This window comes from Coffea eugenioides, chromosome 8 (assembly GCF_003713205.1).
Source record: "Coffea eugenioides isolate CCC68of chromosome 8, Ceug_1.0, whole genome shotgun sequence".
NCBI classification, from domain to species: Eukaryota; Viridiplantae; Streptophyta; class Magnoliopsida; order Gentianales; family Rubiaceae; genus Coffea; species Coffea eugenioides.
This window is the reverse complement of record NC_040042.1, coordinates 10,942,587-10,964,308: the sequence shown is the minus strand read 5'-3', so window position 1 is coordinate 10,964,308 and position 21,722 is coordinate 10,942,587. Positions and strand designations below refer to the sequence as shown.

At 36.4% G+C, this 21,722-nt stretch overlaps 2 protein-coding genes across 5 annotated transcripts; both read left to right on the top strand.

Moving 5' to 3' along the window:
• The first annotated feature begins 1,126 nt into the window (after positions 1 to 1,126).
• LOC113781282 (formin-like protein 14) lies at positions 1,127 to 17,562 on the top strand. Of its 3 annotated transcripts, none has more exons than XM_027327191.1 (18): positions 1,127 to 1,333; positions 1,736 to 1,861; positions 1,997 to 2,700; positions 2,789 to 3,010; positions 3,109 to 4,706; positions 5,010 to 5,130; positions 5,869 to 5,940; positions 7,930 to 8,025; positions 10,472 to 10,513; positions 10,607 to 10,687; positions 10,774 to 10,824; positions 10,905 to 10,986; positions 11,084 to 11,178; positions 13,972 to 14,043; positions 14,172 to 14,288; positions 15,681 to 15,749; positions 15,842 to 15,908; positions 16,915 to 17,562. In XM_027327191.1, exons 2-18 carry the CDS (start codon positions 1,789 to 1,791, stop codon positions 17,112 to 17,114), a joined length of 3,762 nt encoding a protein of 1,253 aa, XP_027182992.1. In that variant the 5' UTR covers positions 1,127 to 1,333; positions 1,736 to 1,788; the 3' UTR covers positions 17,115 to 17,562. The 3 variants fall into 3 exon arrangements, with proteins under 3 accessions (XP_027182992.1, XP_027182990.1, XP_027182991.1); XM_027327189.1 differs by having other exon boundaries at positions 7,927 to 8,025; XM_027327190.1 differs by having other exon boundaries at positions 1,134 to 1,208; positions 7,927 to 8,025.
• Positions 17,563 to 18,678: 1,116 nt separating this feature from the next.
• LOC113779901 (DNA-directed RNA polymerase III subunit RPC6) lies at positions 18,679 to 20,736 on the top strand. Of its 2 annotated transcripts, none has more exons than XM_027325676.1 (2): positions 18,679 to 18,901; positions 19,475 to 20,736. In XM_027325676.1, the coding sequence occupies exon 2, from the start codon at positions 19,476 to 19,478 to the stop codon at positions 20,193 to 20,195; it is 720 nt and encodes a 239-aa protein (XP_027181477.1). In that variant the 5' UTR covers positions 18,679 to 18,901; position 19,475; the 3' UTR covers positions 20,196 to 20,736. The 2 variants fall into 2 exon arrangements, with proteins under 2 accessions (XP_027181477.1, XP_027181478.1); XM_027325677.1 differs by having other exon boundaries at positions 19,471 to 20,736.
• The last annotated feature ends 986 nt before the right edge of the window (positions 20,737 to 21,722 follow it).

The following is a 21,722-nucleotide window of genomic DNA, read 5'->3' as shown; positions in this document are numbered from 1 at the left end:
TTTTAACAAAAATAAAACGTTATTGGTTTTCAATTGAGTTGAATAATGTGTCGCACCATACTGTGGCATACAGTATTGAAGTGCTCAAATTAACAATAAGCTGCATGAAATGTAAATCAGTGGCAGTTCAAAATGCACATTGCAATTAACCCAATAAAACTACATTCTCAACCCCTTTTTAGTTTAATGTTATGGCCACTTCAAGCATATTGGGTCTGGAATTGAGATCTAGCTGAAAATTACTACATAACGTTATGAACAAGAATTCATTGTAAATGTCAATTGGTATTGCTTGATAACGTATATAGATATCTTTTATAGTCATCATTTGACTTCTATTTAGTAATACTACAATTCCAAGAATAGCTACTAATATCTTACTATCATTCAAGCATAATTCTAATGGTGTGTATGAGGAAAAGTTGGATAAATAATTATGAAGAGTAAGAATGTGTAATTTTTACCATATCCCAGTTTTGAACTTAAGAATTTTCTTATAAACAATTGATGTGTTAATTCCAAATTCCAGTTTCGCTCAATCAAATTTTCATTACTTCGTTACAAAATGGCTACTCTAAGAGTCAATTTATCAGTTTTCTATAATTAAAACAAATCAAAATTATTTTTACATTAGTATATGAACATTTGGACTAATCCCAAATGCTTTTTAACATTAGCACACCACATGACTTTTCTAATTACATGAAAGTACAAGAATATAAGTATATGAGTATTTTAATCCATTCACATAATAGATAACCCCCTATTCCCTCCCCGCTTCTTAAATCTTACCCCTTCCTTAAATCTCACTCTTTCCTTGCTGGAAAAAATTTTAAAAAAATAATAGATAACCCTTTTGTATTGTAGATATTGGTCTAATAATAGATGGGTCAAAATGTTAAAGAGGTCTTAGAGCAATTAAAGTACAATATGTTACTGATCCAGTAATTTCCCAACTCTTGCAAAGGTACCACTCCTGTAATGCCAAAGTACAAACCTTCAAAGCTTTTCCCCCCAACACGAAGTAAACAACATTAACCCAAAAAATAAAGGGGAAAAAAATTCCTCTTCCCCTTCACTACACATTTGAAATTTCAAAATCCCATCTTGACATTGGAGATATAGATACCCCACGCAAGAATATCAAAAAAAAAAAAAAAGGCTCAAGATTTCGAATCCCATTAAACACCGCCATCCCAATTCTCCAGGTGGGATATCAAAAACAGTAATCTAACTGCTCCTATACGTAGTGTAATGGTACTTTAACAAGAAAAGGCTGGTTTTTCAGCTCAGTACTAGCATTCATTTCAGTTTCACCGATTGCCCAATTCAGGTTTCTGCAATTCAATACTCATTTTCTTCAGGAACCCTTTTCTGTTTGTCCATTTGGGTGTTTGAAATTCTGTTAATTTGTTAATTTCTCACTTTAATTTGATGCATTGGCTTAATAAAAGCTCTAATTTTTGTGGGTGTTCTCCCTTATTTATTAAAGTTGTTGTTATTGTCAGTCTTTTAAGTTTTGTGGGTTTTGTTAATGTTCCTCAAATTTGCTGATGGGTTAGTAGGAATACATGCTTCTATTTTGGTAGTGGACTTTGCTTTGAGCTTAAGTTTCATCAATGTAGCTTCATTTTCTCTTAGTTGTATTTTCTTTTCGTTGATATGTTCATTTTGGTTTGAAAGAAGAATTGGATGTCGGTTTTATTTATTTATTTTTTGTACATATATTTTTCAGGTTCTTGGGTTCATTGGAAGTGGATGTAAAAGTGATTTTTTTGAGTAGTTATTATGTCCCTGCTGAGTAGATTCTTTCACAGAAGACCCCCAGATGGCTTGCTTGAGTTTGTTGATAGAGTATATGGTAATTCAAGTCCGAAGATTGAATTTTGATTGCTGATGTGACTGTTGCTGATGACTTTATATCATTTCTTTCAATTTTAGTATGGATTTAACAGTTTTACTCTGTTTCGTTTGGACTTCTTTGTGATTTATGCAGTGTTTGATTCATGCTTTACGACTGAAGTATTGCCTGAGGACATGTATCAGTTGTACTTGCATGAAATTGTAAATGAATTACATGAGGGATTCCCCGAGTCATCCTTTCTTGCTTTTAACTTCCGGGAAGGTGAGAAGAGAAGCCAATTTGCAGAAATATTGTGTGAATATGACGTGACTGTCATGGACTATCCGAGGCAATATGAGGGTTGTCCTCTCTTGCCGTTGTCATTAGTTCATCAATTCCTTCGAGTTTGTGAGCATTGGCTTTCGGTTGGTAACCAGCAGAATGTAATCTTGCTTCATTGTGAGAGAGGGGGTTGGGCACTTTTAGCATTTATTTTAGCTAGTTTCTTGGTTTTTAAAAAGTTGCATAGTGGCGAGAGGAAGACTCTTGAAATGGTTTATCGAGAGGGTCCAAAAGGTCTGTTACAGTTGTTATCACCTCTAAACCCATTCCCATCACAGCTTCGTTATCTCCAATATCTCTCAAGACAAAATATTTCTCCGGAGTGGCCTCCCCCTGAACGAGCACTCTCTTTGGATTGTCTGATTCTTCGTTCCATCCCAAGGTTTGATAACCAAAAGGGCTGCCGTCCAATTATTCGTATTTTTGGTAGAAATCATCTTAGTAAGGATGGTCTATCAACGCAAATGCTCTATTCGACAAGCAAGAAAAAGAGAAATCTTCGACATTACTGTCAGGTTTTGATTGAAAACTTTTTGTATTTAAGTTGGTATGCATCATTTTCATGACATTTTATAGATAATATAAATATTTGGCCTTTTCCAGAAAGACAGCGACGTGATTAAGATTGATATTCAGTGCTTGGTGCATGGGGATGTTGTATTGGAATGCGTTCATTTAGATTTGGAACCAGAAAGAGAAGTTATGATGTTTCGTATAATGTTCAATACAGCTTTTATTCGATCTAACATCTTGGTTCTCAACTGTGAGAATTTGGATATCCTTTGGGATTCAAAGGCACGGTATCCAAAAGGTTTTCGAGCTGAGGTGAGTTGTCTGGATATGTTACTAACTCATTTAAGTTATATGGTTGCATGCTCTAGTGGTGTGTGAATATCTCATGAAATTGACTTTGTCAAGTTCAGGTGCTATTTGGTGATGTAGAAAGCATCTCTCATCCAAAACCTCCAACTACTATTTTAGATGGTGAAGAAACCGGTGGCCTTCCTATCGAAGCTTTTTCTAGAGTTCAAGAACTTTTTAGTGGTGTGGAATGGGCAGACACTGGTGATGATGCTGCTCTATGGTTGCTCAAACAATTATCTGTCTTGAATGATGTGAAAGATTTATCACTATTTCGGAGTAGAATGAATGGATATTCATCACCTTTGGACTCTGAAGACGAAAATAATGCCTCTAGTATTGCTGATAGTCTGGATTTTCTGGACTCTGAGAAGGCTAACGATCGAAGTTATGGTGGTGCAGCAGAGGTGAATTTTTCAGATGATCCTCTTTCTCATGATTATATGTCAGATGAAGCTTCTGATCGAAAGCCTTCTGAAAATTCATTGAAGCCATCGACTCGAGAAGCAGTTGATCCAATTCATTCACCTTCCCAAGTTGATAGTCATGTCAGCGTTGGTGGTGATTCTGAAATTACAAATGAAGTGCATGGATCAAGTATGGAAACTTTGTCCTGCCAGTCTTCAGGATTGCTTCCTTCATTATCTTCCTCTGCTCTTTCAAGTGCAATAGATCCTCAGTCATCACCACCCCCTCCCCCACCACCTCCACCACCACCTCCTTTTGGTACTTCTAGTAATAGAAAAACTTCTTCAGTGTCTCAACCACCACCACCTCCACCTCCCCCACCTCCTATGGTCTCTAGAAAAGTGATTTCTCCATCCCTTGCTCCACCTTCACCTCCTCCTCTTCCTCCTAATCATTCTGGTAAAGGGCCTCCACCTCCACCTCCACCCCCACCCCCACCCCTATCCAGCTTTCCTAGTAGTTCTATTAAGACAACTCCACCACCTCCACTCCCACTTATTAGTTCGAGTACAGGGCCTCCAGTACCAGCCCCTCCTCCTCCTCCTCCTCTACCTCCCTCCAATAAAATTGCAAAGTCTCTGCCGCCGCCACCGCCACCACCACCACCCCCTCCTCCTAAAGCCACTTCATCCATCTCTTCACAGACATCTCTAGCCTCACCTCCAACACCACCACCTCTTCCTCCTTCCATCTCTTCCAAAGGACCTCCACCCCCTCCCCCACCTCCTCCTCCCATCTCTTCCAAAGGATGCCCACCACCTCCACCAATTTCATCTACCAGCAGATCAGCATCATTCTCACCAGCACCTGCACCTGCACCTCCACCTCCACCACCTGCTCCATCTTTTGGCAATGCCAATAAGCCCAAAACTGCACCTCCTCCACCTCCACCACCTCCTCCACAAGCGCCAAAACCTCCTGGTGCTCCCCCACCACCTTTGGGGCGTGGTGCAGCACCAGCTCCTCCTCCACTGCCTGGTGGAAAGAGTTCCAGTGCTGCTCCGCCACCACCACCAGCTGCTGGAAGGGGAAGAACACTTTCAGGAACTGGTCATGGAAGAGGTCGAGTTTCCACTGGTTCTTCAATTCCCCCAAAGAAAGCTTCACTGAAGCCTTTACATTGGGTGAAAGTTACGCGAGCAATGCAGGGGAGCTTATGGGCTGATTCTCAGAAGCAAGAAAATCAGTCAGGGTGCGTAGACAAAGAGGTTTTTCAGTAAATTTTTGCTAAGCTATATTAGAGGTCTTGTTAACCTTATCTAATCAAATATATGATTTGATCTTTGTTCCATGGTTTTGGTTTCACTGACATTGACAATAACCAACATTTTGTACCTCTAATTCTCAATCAACCTTTTTAGGCATTGTTTCCATACTTTAGCTTGGCAAGATATAGTGGGATGAATGTCTCCACTCTTGATTTCGGATAGTGTTGAATTGTTGGAAGTGATATCTTGCAAAATTCTAATGTCAATTCATTAAATGCTTTTGCCAGGGCGCCAGAAATTGATATAACAGAGCTTGAAAGTCTGTTCTCAGTGGCTTCTGCTTCGGATGGTAATAAGGGTGGAGGTCGGCGTGGTTCTAAAATTAACAAACCAGAGAAAGTGCAACTGGTAAGTGGAATATGACTTTTGATACATATTCCGACTAGTTTCAAAGAAATTAATCGGTATTACACGTGCAGGAAAGAGGGAATTAAATATAGTTTGATTTTTTCTTCCAGTCTTTCCTTAATCACGATAGCATTGAATTGAAATTCTAATCTGGTAGAATATATTTCTCCCTCTGTCCAAAATTATTAAATTTTTTAATCCAACTTTTGACCATAGTCCTTTGATTGCGATGGTAGTCCATTTAATTTCCAAGAACTACCTACTTCATGTCAACATTTTAGTTGTTTGAACTAAAAGGTATTGTGTTTACAAAAGGTCAAAGTTGAAGAGGGATAGCGTTGCCTATTCAAAGTGGAGACAAGCTTTTGGATAATATGAAAATGGTCCTGTGAAATCAACTATAAAATGCAATGGGGAAAGCTTTTTAGTGCTTTTAAAAATATTTCTCTTGAAGTACATAAATTGAGTAACAGCATGTCTGCCACACAATGCAGCAATCTAATTTTTTCAAAAAAATCATAATATCATAGAAAAGTATACATCACTATCTAGTTGTGGTATAGCTTTACAATTTAGTACTTGTACACATGAAGTACCTTTTCGTGTGTCCCAATAGGTAAGGTGGTATTTTTTTCCATTCATTTGGCCGGTTAGGAACACGATGAGATTCTTGCATTTGTATCATTATCAAACCTGTTGTCGTTGCTCTTACTCTGGCTGTCAACCTTCTTTTGTCAGGTTGATTTGCGCAGAGCCTACAACTGTGAAATTATGCTTACAAAAGTTAAGATTCCGCTGCCAGATATGCTTGTAAGTTCATCTCTCTTATTATAATTGAGCATTGTGGGATTAACGTCTAAAAGCGGATGAAGTTGTAGACATTCTTTTGGATGTAGTCTTTCTACTGGGGCAAGGCAAATAAATTTTAGATGAAGTAGATGAAATTGGCATCCAGTTGCATTTTGATTATTGAAACTGCTGTTGTAGCTAAGCGGTAATTGTCATGCAGTGTGCTTTTGAGCTGAAGGATGAAAATGATTTTGAGTTCCAATTTTTTGAGGTTACGGGTTTGCATTCTACTAAAGATGATGCATAAAACTCATGGTCATTTGGTTTAGTACTAAAGTTGACAAACTTATTTTGCTGGTTCAAATGTGAGCAGAAAAGTCCGGTGCTTTATTAGGCCTATATCCATTATATTCTTTGGAGTATGCTTCCTTAGATAACAAGTTCTGTAAATGATGTTGATTAAGTAAACATACTGGAAAAGGTGTATCCTTGTAGGGACAATGTCAGTGCTCGCATGATGTATTTGGGCTGGCAACTTGAAGGACCTAGGATGTAATTTGTGGTTGTTGCAGCCACTTCGCTGCATGTTGCAAGATGGTAGAGCTTTTGCTTAGGTCAAATGCTAGCATCTTCAGTTACTGAGACTAATTGATCATTATCATACTGCTCAGTTGATGATATTGGTGGAGCAAAATCTCACTTGTGAGCCTTGGTGTAGTTTTTTATATTGAATTGGTTGAGTTTATTGAGAATCTAGAACTTGGGAACTTAGAAGACTTCTACTGATCTTTCAAATGAATTCATGTTTCTATTAAACTAAAATGATTTCGTAGAACCTATATAGCCATAACCCGTAATATGTTGTACACGTTTAAAAGATCCTTATTCTTTTAATTATTATTTGGTTTTATTGTCATCATCATCCTCATATAAATATAATTCTTTGTATCATCAAAGATTCTGTGTCTGCCTCTTGTTTTCATAATTTTCGCTCCCCCCTCCTTTCTTCATACCTTCTTAAGAGAAGAAGCATTATAGTGGAACAACGTTTTGGCTGTCAGGCACATTGAGTTATTGGTGACTGTTTTCTTTGTTTACTGACATTTCTAACCTCTTTGATCTTGAAGTTGCATTTTAAAGGTGAAGTTCAACATGATATGATCGACTTAGACTGTCTATTAATTCTTTGAAATGCCTGTCATTTCAGAAGGGAATTTTCTCAACTCCTCATGTTATACAAAGTTGTAGGTTATCTTTGTGATGCTTGGAATAGCAGTGTTGCTTCTCGTACATGTTAACCTGTTGCTGCATTTGCTTTTATTTGATGTTGTGATTGATTACTCGTTCCTCAGTGCCAGTATATATGTATAATTGTGTCACCATGGTGAGCAGAACATTTTGATTATATCCTAAAAATGGTGCTAACTAGAAATTGCACCAAGCTCTTTTGAGGATTTGGATGTTGAAGTTGAATTGTATCACTATGCCTGCCTGCTGCATTATCCTTTCCCTTTTCAGCATTGTAGATCTTAAATCCTCATTACTGCCTTTTCCTTTGTTACTCCCTGGGTACATGGCCTTCTTTACCGCATCACCACCTCTGAGGTGTAATATAATATCTTTCATCTCCGGTTAATACTCTAAATTGTCGGATTTCTGGTATATATCTTTTCTAGTAGCCTATGTTCTTAATAGAAAGATAGATATCAGTTTTGAGTAAATGATGTAATTGTGTTTGGTCTGCTTTGGCATAATCAATATGTCCTTTGGTGGGTTATTTAATATCTCAGTTATTATTAAACAGCTGCAAAGGTTGAATTTTCCCTGCATCAATGTTTCCATCCGTAATTCCCGATCAATTGTCAAAGTCTTCTTAGCATATATGATCTGTAGAATGGTTGTAATTTATTCTCTTGGCACTGGGCTCTACCCAAATATTCAGTGTCACTAGTCATGCATTTTATATAAATTCTAATGTCTAATTTATAAATTCATCCTTCTTTTCAGAAGGCTATTTTGGCTTTGGACTCATCAGCCCTGGACATTGATCAAGTGGAGAATCTTATAAAATTCTGTCCTACAAAAGAAGAGATGGAAACATTGAAGGTATGTCTCACTTTGTCCCCTTTTTCCTTCTGTTTGAGACCATCCTTGCATATGTTTGTCTGTAAAGTTTGAAAGGAATATTCAGGATTAATTTGCTAATTCTTGTTCTGTGTTAAGACAGTTTTGAGTGATGCCATACTTTGGATGGTCATTGGTTAATCATTCCAGGCCCTCTGAGCTTTTTAGTCTGAGCCCTGAAATGTTGAGATCTCATTATTTGGTCCTGAGATGTGTATTTGTGCTACAAGTTTTTATTAACTCTTTCACTAATTATCCTTGATTGTACTGTCTTTATGAAGTTTATTGACATTGTTCAATGCAGATAATGTGCCTATAGATTTTAATGCTTGGTATAATTGATTAATGTGTTGCGGCTATAAAGAGTAGTGAATTGTTGAGGTCTCTTGGGGCTTATCATCTGGATAAGGTGTGTCTCAGTGATGCGAGGTCTTAGCAAATATATTATAAATATATTGGCCATGAAAATGCTTAACCATTAATCACACCAAATAGGAATCAGCTACTGAAATCTAAAGTAAAAAATAATACAACAATAAAGCCACAATCTGAAGCATGACAAGTCCTAATACTTTTCTTGCAAACTCTTAAGAACATCCTCATTATCATCAGATTTGAGTTCCAAGCTGAACATCTTCTACAGTCTCATTTCGGAGATCATTTTCCTCTTCACCAACTAGTTAAATCGTAGCCTAACTTGAACTCTTAGACATTTGATGCTTTTCTGTAGGTCTTTGAGCTGGATCTAACAATATACCTGCTTTGCATAATTTCTGTGGTTCTGACAACATCTCTGTCGGAAATCATCATCAGGAGGACGTTTACCCTTTAATTGCAATCTTTGAATTAACCATTCGCTACTTTAATCCATGTCATCTGACAAGAATGAACAATATGAGAAAGAAACTAAAAGAAACTGCCTAGCACCTAGGCGGTTTATAAAGTGTCCTGATGCGGCTAGGTTAAGGTGCAGGAGGTGTTCCTACATATACTTCTGAGTCTTGGCGATTGAGGCATAGCCATCTATAAAATATATGTGCTCAATGAAAATGGATCTCCATTCTTAGTTGATAGTGAAATGCTGTGGATTGGAAAATAATCTCTTTTGAATGGTAACATTGAGCATTAGCCTTTTTATACAAGAGAATATGTAGTAGTTGAAAGACAACAAATGTACACTTACTATTAGCTAGATCTACAAGTTGAGCTCTCAGCACATTCAAAAAGTTCCCTGATCAAATGAGATATATTTTTGTGACAAAACATTGAAGTACAGTGGAGAAGATGAGGAACTCTTAAGTCTGAGGCAGAACTTTTCCTCTCTTTGATAAATGGTAGTTGTCATGCTGAAGTAGTGATCAGATATAACAATAGAGTCTCATATGGGACAACCGAGATAGAAGCATTACCATACACTTGTTGCTATATGGAATTTGTCAATATGGAAATGAATTAGAAACATAGGCAGTCTGAGAATTAAAAACCGCAGAGTTTAAGGAGCATTTCAGATAGTTATTGGGAACTAATGGAGAAACCTTGGCAGAACCTTGAATGTTGTTTCTATTGACATTATGCAAAGTATTCAGAAATTATTCAAAAGTTGATGCAAAGACTTGAATAAAAATGAAACAAAAGCATTTTCCAAACATTTTTATAGAATTTTCTTGAATTCAAAACTATCTTTGTTCTCTTTGTTGACCTAGTACATAGTTGAAAGTACATTTGATATCATGTGTACTTATTGTCAAAATGTCACATTATTACGATAGTGGTTTGAGATAGCTTCAAATCTGAAGCCCTTTACTATTATATGAAACTTGATAATCAGCTAGTTTGACTTTTGATGGTTAATTTGAAGCCTTTAAGGTATTTTGACACTACCTAAAAAGCAAACATCATGATAAAATTGGGACAGTGAGTTATATCTTCTTTACGACTTTTATCTTCTAACAGAGCACTTTGGGATAACTTATTACCTAGAAAACCACTGTGAGCTTGCATATCGCACCATACTCTTTGTGTGGGCAACGAAGGTTACCTGGTTAGGGGCAGCTTCTGTAGCAAACCCATTTTTACTTGGTTCTTTCTTTCCTGATAGTCCAATCGTTGATAAGGTGGAGAACGCAAAAATGAATAATGAACTTCTTGTGCTGAACTGATGGGATTTGATAATACCCTTACCATCGCTAAAAAATGTTTCTCTTTTCAGAATCAGGACTCTAGTCTCTAGGGGACCATTGAGTGATTCTAAAACCATTGCCTGCTATGAAGATAATTTAAGCTAACATTTGAGGATTGCCTTCCGTTTGTAATTGATGTTTTCAGTAATTTTTTTTTTTTTGAAAAATTTTTCCATGGATTTTTTATTTGTGGTATACTTTAAACTCTCTCTCTCTCTCTCTCTCTGTTTTTTTCTCTCCATTTTCAGAACTACAATGGGGACAAGGAAATGCTTGGGAAGTGTGAACAGGTGTTTCTTCCGAATACCTTTTCTCATCTTTTCTTGAAGTGGTGTATAAACATTTTTGATTGGTAATTGAAGTTGTTAGAATGAATGTTTCAGTTTTTCTTGGAGCTTATGAAGGTCCCACGAGTTGAATCCAAGTTAAGAGTCTTTTCATTTACAATTACATTTTCCAGTCAGGTAAGTAATCTGGTAGTCCATGGTGTGGTTGATAGTTGAATGTAGGTTTAGTTTCAGCTTACTTTCATGGATTTAACTCTTATTAGGTTAATGACTTGAGATCCAACCTGAATACAATCAACGATGCTACAAAAGAGGTATGTCCATTCTGGAAATGCGAAATTGACAGTGCAGATCACATTTAAACTTCAATCTGATCTTGTCACTGTTGTGGTAGGTGAAAGAATCTGCAAAATTACGCCAGATAATGCAAACAATTTTAACTTTGGGTAATGCTTTGAATCAGGGAACGGCTAGAGGTAAGTGCCATGGGGTCGATCTTGCTTTTGATATATATGGTGTTGCTTCCTGGATTGCCTCGGATTGCATTAAGTTTCATTTGCATTTATATTTCAGGATCTGCTGTTGGATTTAAATTGGATAGTCTTCTTAAATTGTCTGATACTCGTGCCATAAACAACAAAATGACCCTGATGCATTATCTCTGCAAGGTAGAATATTTTCTTTGGTACATTCATTCGCTTTTTATTTGGTGTATTTAGGATTTCTGCATTGGGGTAACTGATCTTTTGGTCATACAATTGAATGCAAGTATTGTGATTTTGATTCATAAACTGGTTGTACATATGGTAAGCTGTAGACAACTGTGTCACATCTTGCTGTTCTTGCCTTTCTTTTGTGTGTCTTTTGGAGCTATCAAGTAGATAACCATCTCCAGGACTTATCTGATTTCTAGGCCTTGCTGTCTTCTCAATGTTGAGGGACAGCATTGTCCAAACCCAATTTTGAACCAGGAGAGGATATCTGACTAAATGTAGACTGCACTAGACAATGTAGATACTGGTTGCGGTTAGAATTTAATTGTTGAAATCAATCAAGTTAAATCATCCTAGCAGTTAGAGGTCAAGGCACCACAGAGAGTAGAAAGCCTTTGGGCCTTGTTCGCAAACTAAGGTGTATGCTTTGTTGTAAGCATGAAGTTGTTCACAGTATATGTTTAAATCCTCTAAGCAAAATAAGATATGCAATTACATGAAAGGAAATTACATATTAGGACTTAGGGTTCTATAGATCATAAAAGGCTTGATATGGATGTGCTAAAATCCAAAGAAGCATGAAAATCATTACGAACTGTCAGCAATCCAAAGTGCACATCCATTTCATAATTGTGAAAAATATCGAAGTTCAAATTTATAATCACCATTAAATATCTTAACATGGACGGAAAAAAAAAAAAGACTATGCATGTAGAATACGGGGTAAAGTTCTGCTTTTGTTGGAAAGGGCCTGCCATTTTAAAGGACTAGTATAAAAAAGTACCTTGGGTTTGAGGGGATTTGGTGGGGGAAGGAGGAAAATGCTCAGGTAGAAAGGGGAAGTAGATTGGAAGGAGAAAATAAAATGGAAGAAAGGTTTAGCAATGGGGAAAGAAGAGAAAAAAGAACAGATGGTGGGGGGAAACCAGGGAAAATATTTTAACTATTAGTAGCTCAGAGTCATGTAATCTACATTCTTAAGCTGCTTATCTAATGATCATACAACAGGCACTTAGTTGGCAAATGATAAAACTAATAGATGTCCAGTGACTGAACGAAACAAGACAAGACAGAAGGTCTAAAAGTAAAAAAGGGGAAATGTTTTACGTTATCTGCTTTTACCATCAGGGCATTTTATTCTTTGTTTGTCCATTTAGATTGGATCCAGTGGAATAATGATACAGAAAGGGGAGGGGGGAAAAGAGTTTACAAAAAGGCAGAAAAAGAATCTGTTACTCTTCGTAATGTGCAAATTGCCTTCTTTGTGCTTCACTCCTTTTTTTTTTTTTCGGTGTGCTTCACCCTGTTTTGCAGTTGCACTCTAGCACAAACTTGTTTTCCTTTTGTCTGATGTGGTTCGAGTTCATGATTGAAAGGGCTTGTGATAAATGTAAATATGCCCTCGATTTGTTTAAACTTGGTTGCCATATCAGTCATTGTTATGCAGCCTTTTGGCGTGAAATGTCTTCCTCATGGATCTCATTCCTTGGCCAGTATTAGAAGTTTCATATGCTATCTTCTAACTTCAACTGTCAGTCTAATGGGACATAGGGCTTTTTGTGCTTTTATTTTGTAAATTGTTTTTAAGAATGTGAGGAGTAATGAATATGTAAAATACTAAAAGTTTGGCTACTTTGTGGCAGCTTGGTTTGGGATCTATCTTTTAGAAAATGACCAGAAAACTTGAAGAGATAATTTTCCTGTTTCCTGTAAGCAAGTACTTCACATATTTCCCGTAAGCAAGTACTTCACACTATGCCAGCGAGGCCTTGGTCTAGTAGCTAAGGATGAGGCCCTGGGAATTAGGGGTCCTAGGTTGAATTCCCCCTGCCCCCTCCCCGCTTCTTAAATCCCACCTCTTCCCTGCTTAAAAAAATGAAAGATACAAAGATAAAAGGAAGTACTTCACATACTAAATGTCAGTTACTCTATCAAAAATAGCTAAAAGATGAGCTATCAAACAATAGCAACAGCCTAGACTACAAAATCTCCTATGCCAGTGATGGATTGATTCCATCTGTATTACTGATGTTTTACTGATTTATACCATGCCCCTCTAACTATTGTTATAGAGAATTGCAGCTCTCTCTCTCTCTCTCTCTCACACACACACATACATAATACATAATACACACACACACACACACACACACACACACACACACATATATATATATATATATATACAAAATCTCTTGTTTTACATGCAAGGTATAAGTTACTGCTAACATGGGATATGTGATTAGTTTCATCAAAACTTAGCATGCACTTCAACTGCCAATCATATACTTGGTTAAGATTTATGAAAGTTTTGACTTGATTCAATTAATTCGAACTCTACGTATATCATGTTCCTTGAACAGTTAACAGCACAAGATAAAAACTATTAAATTTGTATAGTTTCTTAATTTCATAGCAGTTGGGCCAAACTGCTGAAATATGATAACAGTGTTCAATGTATGCAAAATAATAGTCCAAAGAGCAATGTTTCCTTTGATGTTTATATTGAGGATATGGAATAAATTGATGTCAATTTTGTTCTTATCTAAAGAAATCAGATTTGCATGCATTGACTCGATTAACTGGAATTTTTTGAATGATATATTAGCTCAATAATAAATATGTAACATCATTCTTTTTCCATGATTACTTTTTTTCCTTGGAGCAAACTTGTGCATCTGTAGTGTTCAGCTACCCATTAATGGGGCTTGGCCCATGCAGGTTACTAACTATTGTTGTTTTCATTAGCTTCTTGCTGAGAAAATGCCAGAGTTATTGGATTTTGATAAGGATCTTGTTCATTTGGAAGTTGCATCCAAGGTATGTCAGCGACATCTTTGAAATCTTCCATAGCTAATCTTATTCTATACTTTTTCTGGAACTGGAAGATTTCTTACTTGAAATATCATTTCTTGTTCGACTCTTCCGTGCCCATAATAATTTCTTAGATCCAACTTAAGTCTTTGGCGGAAGAAATGCAAGCAGTAAGCAAAGGTCTTGAAAAAGTTGAGCAGGAACTCACAGCATCTGAGAATGATGGTGCAATATCCTTAGGCTTTCAGAAGGTGAGAAATACCTGTGTAATTTTAGGCTGTTTATTAACAAACCTTTAGCTCAATTCTTATCTCATGGTATATCTCTTCTCATACCTCTGCTTGGATTTTATTGAAACTGTGCAACATTTTGCATTTGAAGAGATCTCTGTTGGTTATTGCCTTATTCCTTGTCTTTTGGGTGGTTTGTTTTTTCATTTTTGAGTGATGTTGTTAATACTGATTAATGGTACCTTTATCTTTCAGGTGCTTAGTATCAATGCTGTTTTCTTACTTGATGGTTAATCCACATTGATAAAATCGTTTTCTCCTAGTTATTCTAATTGTGGTATAAGGTCAAGCATTCCAGAGACCTGTAGTGAAGTCCATGAGAAGTAATTCTGGATATTTAGATTTTTATGTTTCTCCAAGGCCAACAACAGTAAATTTGGCTACTTCTCTTGCAAATTAATAAGGTAGCAAAATATACTTCTGGGGTTATCAATGGGTATTTGGTTGTTTTTAATATCAGAAGAGAAGCGGAGACTTGGAAGAATCCAAGCAATGTAGTCTGTTAAAGTAAGAAGAGATGTCAAGATTGAATCAAACATAGATTTCTGTAGTCTGACTACTACTGGATCACTTTAATATCCCATATATGGCAGGAAATACATCTGTAATTTTCCTGGTCTAATTTTAACTTTTATTTGGCGGTCTGAGATTTAAAACTGTAAATGTTTCTTCTAGATTTGCTTTTTTAAGATCTGAGGCTGGAATACTTAGAAGGGTCATATTTTTGTCATGTTTTGCCGTTTTTGATTTCCCAAAAGTTATTTTATGAAAAGTAGTTCAATGAAAACCTGCAAGGATCTGGTACATGCATGCACGTGATTATTTTTCACTTCAGCCCTTGCAGGTGAAAATGTATAGTGCTAAATCATTTATAGTATTGGGACAGGGTTGTGGAAGCAAATAAATTCCAAGCAGTCCGGTGATAATGTGAAAGATGCTTTTTCAAACCATTGCTTAATGAGATCATGTCTTCAACTTTTGATAAATGCCTTCTAGTAACTTGTATTTAGTACTTCTCTCATCTATCTTATTCCGTCTTCGTGAATCATCTTATCATCAGTATAGTTAATGCAGAGTGACTTGATTCCTTGCCCGATGAAAATATGTAGTAACTTGTGAACATAGCACGCATTAACGTTAAGAAGTTGTGCATCTGCAACAAGTTTAATGCTATTATTATTTTTTTCAATCTCTCTGGTTATGGAACTGATTATGTCATTGTTTTGTGATTGATCTGTGTAACATGTGTGTCAAAAAAATGAATTGCAAATAAATCAGCTGACCTCTGGGAACAAGTCATAAAGTATGGTTCTATTTTGAGGTGGAATTCATTAATTGAACTTGTTCCTGCAGGTCTTGAAGAATTTCCTTCATACTGCTGAGGCCGAAGTTAGGTCACTGATTACACTTTACTCTGAAGTGGTGAGCCTTTACGACTTATTTTCTTCCTTTATATCTCATCTATGATTGTAATTGGCTCAGCCATGGTTATTTCTAACAAGAATATTTTACAGGGAAGAAATGCTGATTCATTATCCCAGTATTTTGGAGAGGATCCAGCACGATGCCCCTTTGAGCAAGGTTTGTCTACCTCTGTGTCATGATGTGTTCAAATTTATGTTACTGTTAGATGTATTACATAATATGTGACTTCCACACTTATTTTAGACTTGATGACCCAACTGAACTAAAACATCTGATTAGAATAAAGAAAAAGTCCTTCTGCATGGTATTTGTGATCAATGTATGGAGAATGTGGAACCAAATGGTGTAAATAGAGCATATGGTAGTAATGCATGACCATTTTTTTTTCCCTGCCAATATGTTGTATATTACCCTGATATATGGTTCTACAAGTGCAAAATTTGACTGAAGATCAACAATGAGAGTTTCATCCAAGCTTTTAGACATCTGTCTCCTAGTTCTCTGTGCTTCAGCAATCTCTAATGAAGTTTACTTTTGTTGATGTTTATGATGTTATTTTTGCTGCATTTAGAATTTCTAGATCTTCGAAGTTCTATCCTGAAAAAGATAGGTGATTTTTGCTTGTGAAAACTGAATCGAGGGGAGGCATGCGTAAAAGGTCCTAAATAGGTACTTCATAAATGTATAAACCTGCCTTATTTGAAGGAACTGGCTGAATGATTATGCAGAATTGCCCATGGATACCTGCACTGAAACAGTACTGAGCGTTTTTATGGCATTCAGAGAGATTTCTGACGCAGAGACCATGGACAGTTTATATTTCATCTTCTTGTTCTAATGGGGTCAGACTAAGTGAAAATTTACTCTCAAGTTTCCACTTGTTAGCAGTCACTCTTTATGCGATTGAGGTGAATACTGTTTTTTACTTTACATTTGAAGCTGAAGTGATTTTGCTCATCTTCTTGCATTATTTGACATGGGGACAAGAATTGCTTGTATGACCACCCTGGTTGCAGCTTCAACTATTTTACTTGCATAGTTAAATGGGTCACTGTACAAACGTAGTGGAATGTTTAACTTCTGTTGTCCATGTTAATTTGTTTTCTCATCTGGGATCCAAAACAAAGTTACAAATTTCTCTTTGTGGGGTTTGTATATGCAGTTACACAAATTTTGGTAGTGTTCACAAAGATGTTTAAGAAAGCACGTGACGAGAATGAACATCAGGCAGAGGCTGAAAAGAAGAAAATGGTGAAGGAAGCATTGAAGGAACAAGCAGCTAATTCTTCAGCCAAGAAAGAGAGTGTTGATGCTGATAGACCAAAGTTCTTAAAAGAAATCAAAGACAGGTTCCATAATTAATTTGGTGCAATTCAGCCACAAGGAAATAGATAATGCTTTAATGGAGTTGAGGACAGGAAAATGCTGGAAATCGTCTTATCATTGCTATTGCGGCAGACAAACTTCCATTCATATTTCGCGTCCTTTACAGGCTGTGAAAAATGCTTGATAGCGGGAAGATTGATTACTGCTGCTTGCACCTGACTTAGCATCAGTTTATATGGTCTATTTGTAGTGTTGTTGTAGTACATAAGTTGGCATAGTTTAGTCAGCTTAAAAGCAAATTTACATTTTCTTTTTGTTAGATGGATTTAGTTACATGATATATACGAATGTAGCAAATTGAGAGGGTCCTCTGTGATCTGGAGGCTGCTCTGTGTTGTTCATATGATGCTGTACATGAGAAGTCATAGAAAAGGAAGGTATAGCTGAATAGGAAACAGAAAACCATCTTACCCTTTGAATGCCTCTTTTATCTTGGGCACTCTTTCTCCTCCATTTCCATTTCTTTCTCCCATGGGTATGTGCAGACTTTATGCTTGATGCCACCAAAGGTGCAGTGGCTCCTGGCTTGTCTTTTATGCTGCATCCCTCTAAGGACTGTCTGTCTGGTTTATGAAACCGGTTTAATTACTGGACTTGCATTTTTTATTTCATCAGCCCTTTAGGCTTTGAAAAATTGTTGAACTAGTACGCATCTGTTTGGCAAGTGAGTTTTTTGAATGTTTGTCTAAAATTTTACTGTAGTTTACTTTAGTAGTTTTTAAAAAAATTTTTGAATTGTACTTTTTTTGAATATTTTGAAATGTATAGTTTAAAAACTTTGAGAAATTTTTTGAGGTTATCATGGTTAAAATTTTAAAAAATTTGTAACAGACAAACTTGATAAAAAACTTGTTTGCAAACAAGGCGCTACTTAGTTCTTCTTGTTCATTGACAAGTTATTTACAAGTAGGAGGACATGATACCTCCTTCATTCCAAATTGTTTGTGGTATTTTGGGATTAGAAATTTAAACTCTTTAAGAATAGTGGCTTGCTGGTGATGTTAATGGATTTATTTTCAAACAAATTTTTTTAAAAAAAAAATCAAATTTTAAAATTGAATTATTGTGAAATATAAATAAAGGTGGAGACAATGTTGGAAAAAAGATATTAAAAGTAACTTTGATTTTGGTAAGATGTTAAACATTTTTAATAAAATGGAGGGAGTAATATTTAATATGATAATCATTTTTTTGTTATCATAAAAAATCAAAATAAAGCACGTATCATGAGTAATAAGTTGAGATTTCAATCCTAATGATAGTAAAATTCACAAATCAAAGATAAAAAGCAGTTCGTTAGACTTGATTTAATGTTAGTCAAACTCAATTAATGTAATTATTTCTTTAAAAAAAAAGTTGATGGGCCAATATGTAACATTCAAAAGTAAAGTCTAGTGGGGAAAATTGTGATATAATACTCTAAAGGGGGTTGAGCACATAGAACAGAAGATTTAGGGCTAAAGTGAAATTTTTGAAACTGTTTTCTTCTCCATCGTTTTCAGTCCAAAAAGGCCTATCCCTACTAAACATCCACCCAAGCCACCGTTCTACCCAATTCCCACGCGCCGCCACAGTCCGAGACCCCAACTATTCCGGCCAGTAGTCATCCAACCGCACGACTCTTTTCCTCTCTACGTTTCTCTCTTCTTCTCCCTCTCTCCGGTGAGTTGCAGCAAGAAAGAGAGGGTAACTTTGCTTTCCAAAGGACCCGATTACATCATTCACCCGAGCCCGAATCTCCATTGGAGCTCCGTTGTTTTCTGGTAACATATATATATATATATATATTTTTCATTTTACTGAAACGATTTAGTATAAAAGGAGAAAACTGCTTGGGGAGTTGTTTGATTACTGCATTTGCTGCAAGTTTTTGTCTTGGTTGGCGGTTGTTGTGACATGGGCTTTTTTGCTTAGCTGTTTCTTTGGAGGATAAAACTTCTGGGCTCAAATATTAGAAAACCTCTGGTTCAAATATTAGAAATCAGAAGTTCAGGGTTTTGATTGAAATGTTTGGAAAGCGAAATTTGACTATGAATTTCACTAATGTATGTACTAGTATCCTGAAATTAGACAAGGTTTTGTCCTAAGGCAGGACTAAACTGTGTTTCATCGCGGCGTTCTATTGTCCTTGTGAATTCATTTTTGTGTATGTGATACTCTGAATTGTCAATTGTTGGTGAGAAGAAGAAAAGGTTGAAATCAAAGATAAGAAAAACCTGTTTTGATTGTTTGACTGTCATTAAAACGACAAATTTCGGTTGAAAGTCTTATCTATGCAAGAGGAGCTTATTTGGTTTGTTACTAACTTGTTTAATATTGGGTTGTGTAATAGACAGGATGAGTCGTTCGATGAATGCTTCTTCTCTCAAGCGTAAAAGACCAGAATCGAGTTCTGCCAATGGGTCTCTTGTTGATGCTGATCGTGCAGTTTTCAATGTGATAAAGAGTAAAGAAGATATGGGAATTTGGACTAGGGATATAAAATTTGAGACGAATCTTGCTGATACTGTCGTCAATAAATCTCTGAAGTCGCTTCTAAGTAAGAAGTTGATAAAAGAGGTTGTCAACATCAAGAACAAGGGGAGAAAGCATTACATGGCAGCAGAGTTTGAACCGTCAAAGGAAGTTACTGGTGGTGCATGGTATGTGGATGGAAATCTTGATAAAGAACTCATTGGTGTTCTTAAAGGCCTCTGCTTGAAGATAATCAATTCTAAGAAGGTTGCAACTGTTGAAGGAGTTTATGACTTTTTGAACAAGAGCAAAGTCACCACATTTGATTGCACAAATCAACAAATTGCGGAGGTTTTGAACTCTATGGTATTGGACAATGAGGTCATAGAGGTTAAAAGCACTGGCTTGGGAGAATATCACTCTATTCCTATTGGAACTGTATGTTACAAGATTGCAAAAGGAGCTGGTCTTGGAGAGAGTCTCAAGATTGGGGCAATGGCTTCGATTCCATGTGGTATGTGTCCACGAATTAGCCAATGTACACCTGATGGAGTTATTTCTCCTAGAACTTGTGTGTATTACCAGAAATGGATGAATTTTTAACTTCAATGCACATTAGTTGGTGGGTTTGTGGCAAGTAAGTTATGTACCGTGGGAAAGATTTTTAGGACAACTGATGAAATCAACTGAATCTGTTCGGCGATGCTTTGAGCACGACAAGTTGTCTTTTGCTTTCTTTTGGGTAAATTTTGCTATGGCTAAGGATTGATATAAATGATTGAGCCCTATATCGTAGACAAAAGCTATATGGAGATGGTTTACTGATATTGGTCCTCTGAAGCCGATTATGATGTTTTGAAGTGGGAGAATGAGGGGATGATTTGTTGCGCTTCATAATGGTCATGGACGCCCAAGATAAGGCCAAAACAGTATAGATTTCGCCTTGAGCAGTTAGTTGTAAGTTTTTTGGACGCTGATAATTCTAATTTTGTTCATCTGATACAGACATCTGAATGAGCCTTCTTCTATTTTAGTTTGTCGAAGCTAGGTTATAGATATAAAATACTTTTTAGTCGTTATTAGACCCTTCACCACTTTGGGGTGAGATGTTTTTGCTGAAGAAGAGTATTAAGTCAATTTTTCACTCTCTACAGTCTCCCTTCTGTAAATGCTTTACTATTATGCATAAAAGTTCATTTATTTAATTCAGTGTAGTAAAATTAGACTCTCTAAGTTGCAGTGTTTGTTAGCCCTTCGGCATAAAGTTCTCATCATTGGAAATATATCAAGCTTCTCAAGATGCTGTTGCACCTGTAATACACAACACAATACGTGGCTAATGTAGTATTCTGGAATAGCCGAGTTTGCTGAATAATTTATTTTCCTTCTAAGTATTTAATGACTAGTAGTTTAAAAGAGCATCCAAGATCTGATCGATATTGGAAAGAAAACTATTTTTTCCTTGTGTTGATTTGTGGTGTTGTCTTGCTCTGGCTAATTTCAAGATGCTCTAGTTTTGATAAAAGAAATTCTTCCCATGAATAATTGGAAAAATGAATGGTTCAGTGCCTTGATTTGCTGGGTCATTAAGTAAAAATAATCATGTATCCTTTTTTCTTTCCCCCTTCTGTAAAGCAGTAGTTCACTGCAGATAAAATGTGAGTTGGCTTCCTTTATTAGGTTGTCTATGTAATTGGCGCATGTTTGCTAATTTTTTTGAGTTTCTTGACGAAAAACATGTTTCATTCTAAACTTGTGAGGCATGGATGGTTAAATCAATCTCATTATTTTAATACATCAGGCTCCCTGTGGAACTTCATTCAGGAGAGAATGGTAGTCTTTTTTCTTTATTAGAAAGGTAAAATTAGTGCTAAAAGATTGACAACGTTTGGAGGGGGACAAGAATTGAGAAAGAAAAACATGTTGGAGTAAATTGCAGAGAAATGTAATCGTCTTGATATTCTTCAGTATAGCAATGTACATTTTAAGGGTACGTATGCTTATCTTTATGCAGACCTTACTCTGGTTTCAGCTAAGGTCTCTTTCCACTTAAAGTCGGATCTAAGAGTACAAAAATGGTTCTACCCATGGACTAAACAAAGCGTCTCCATTCATTTAGAGAGAAGCTAT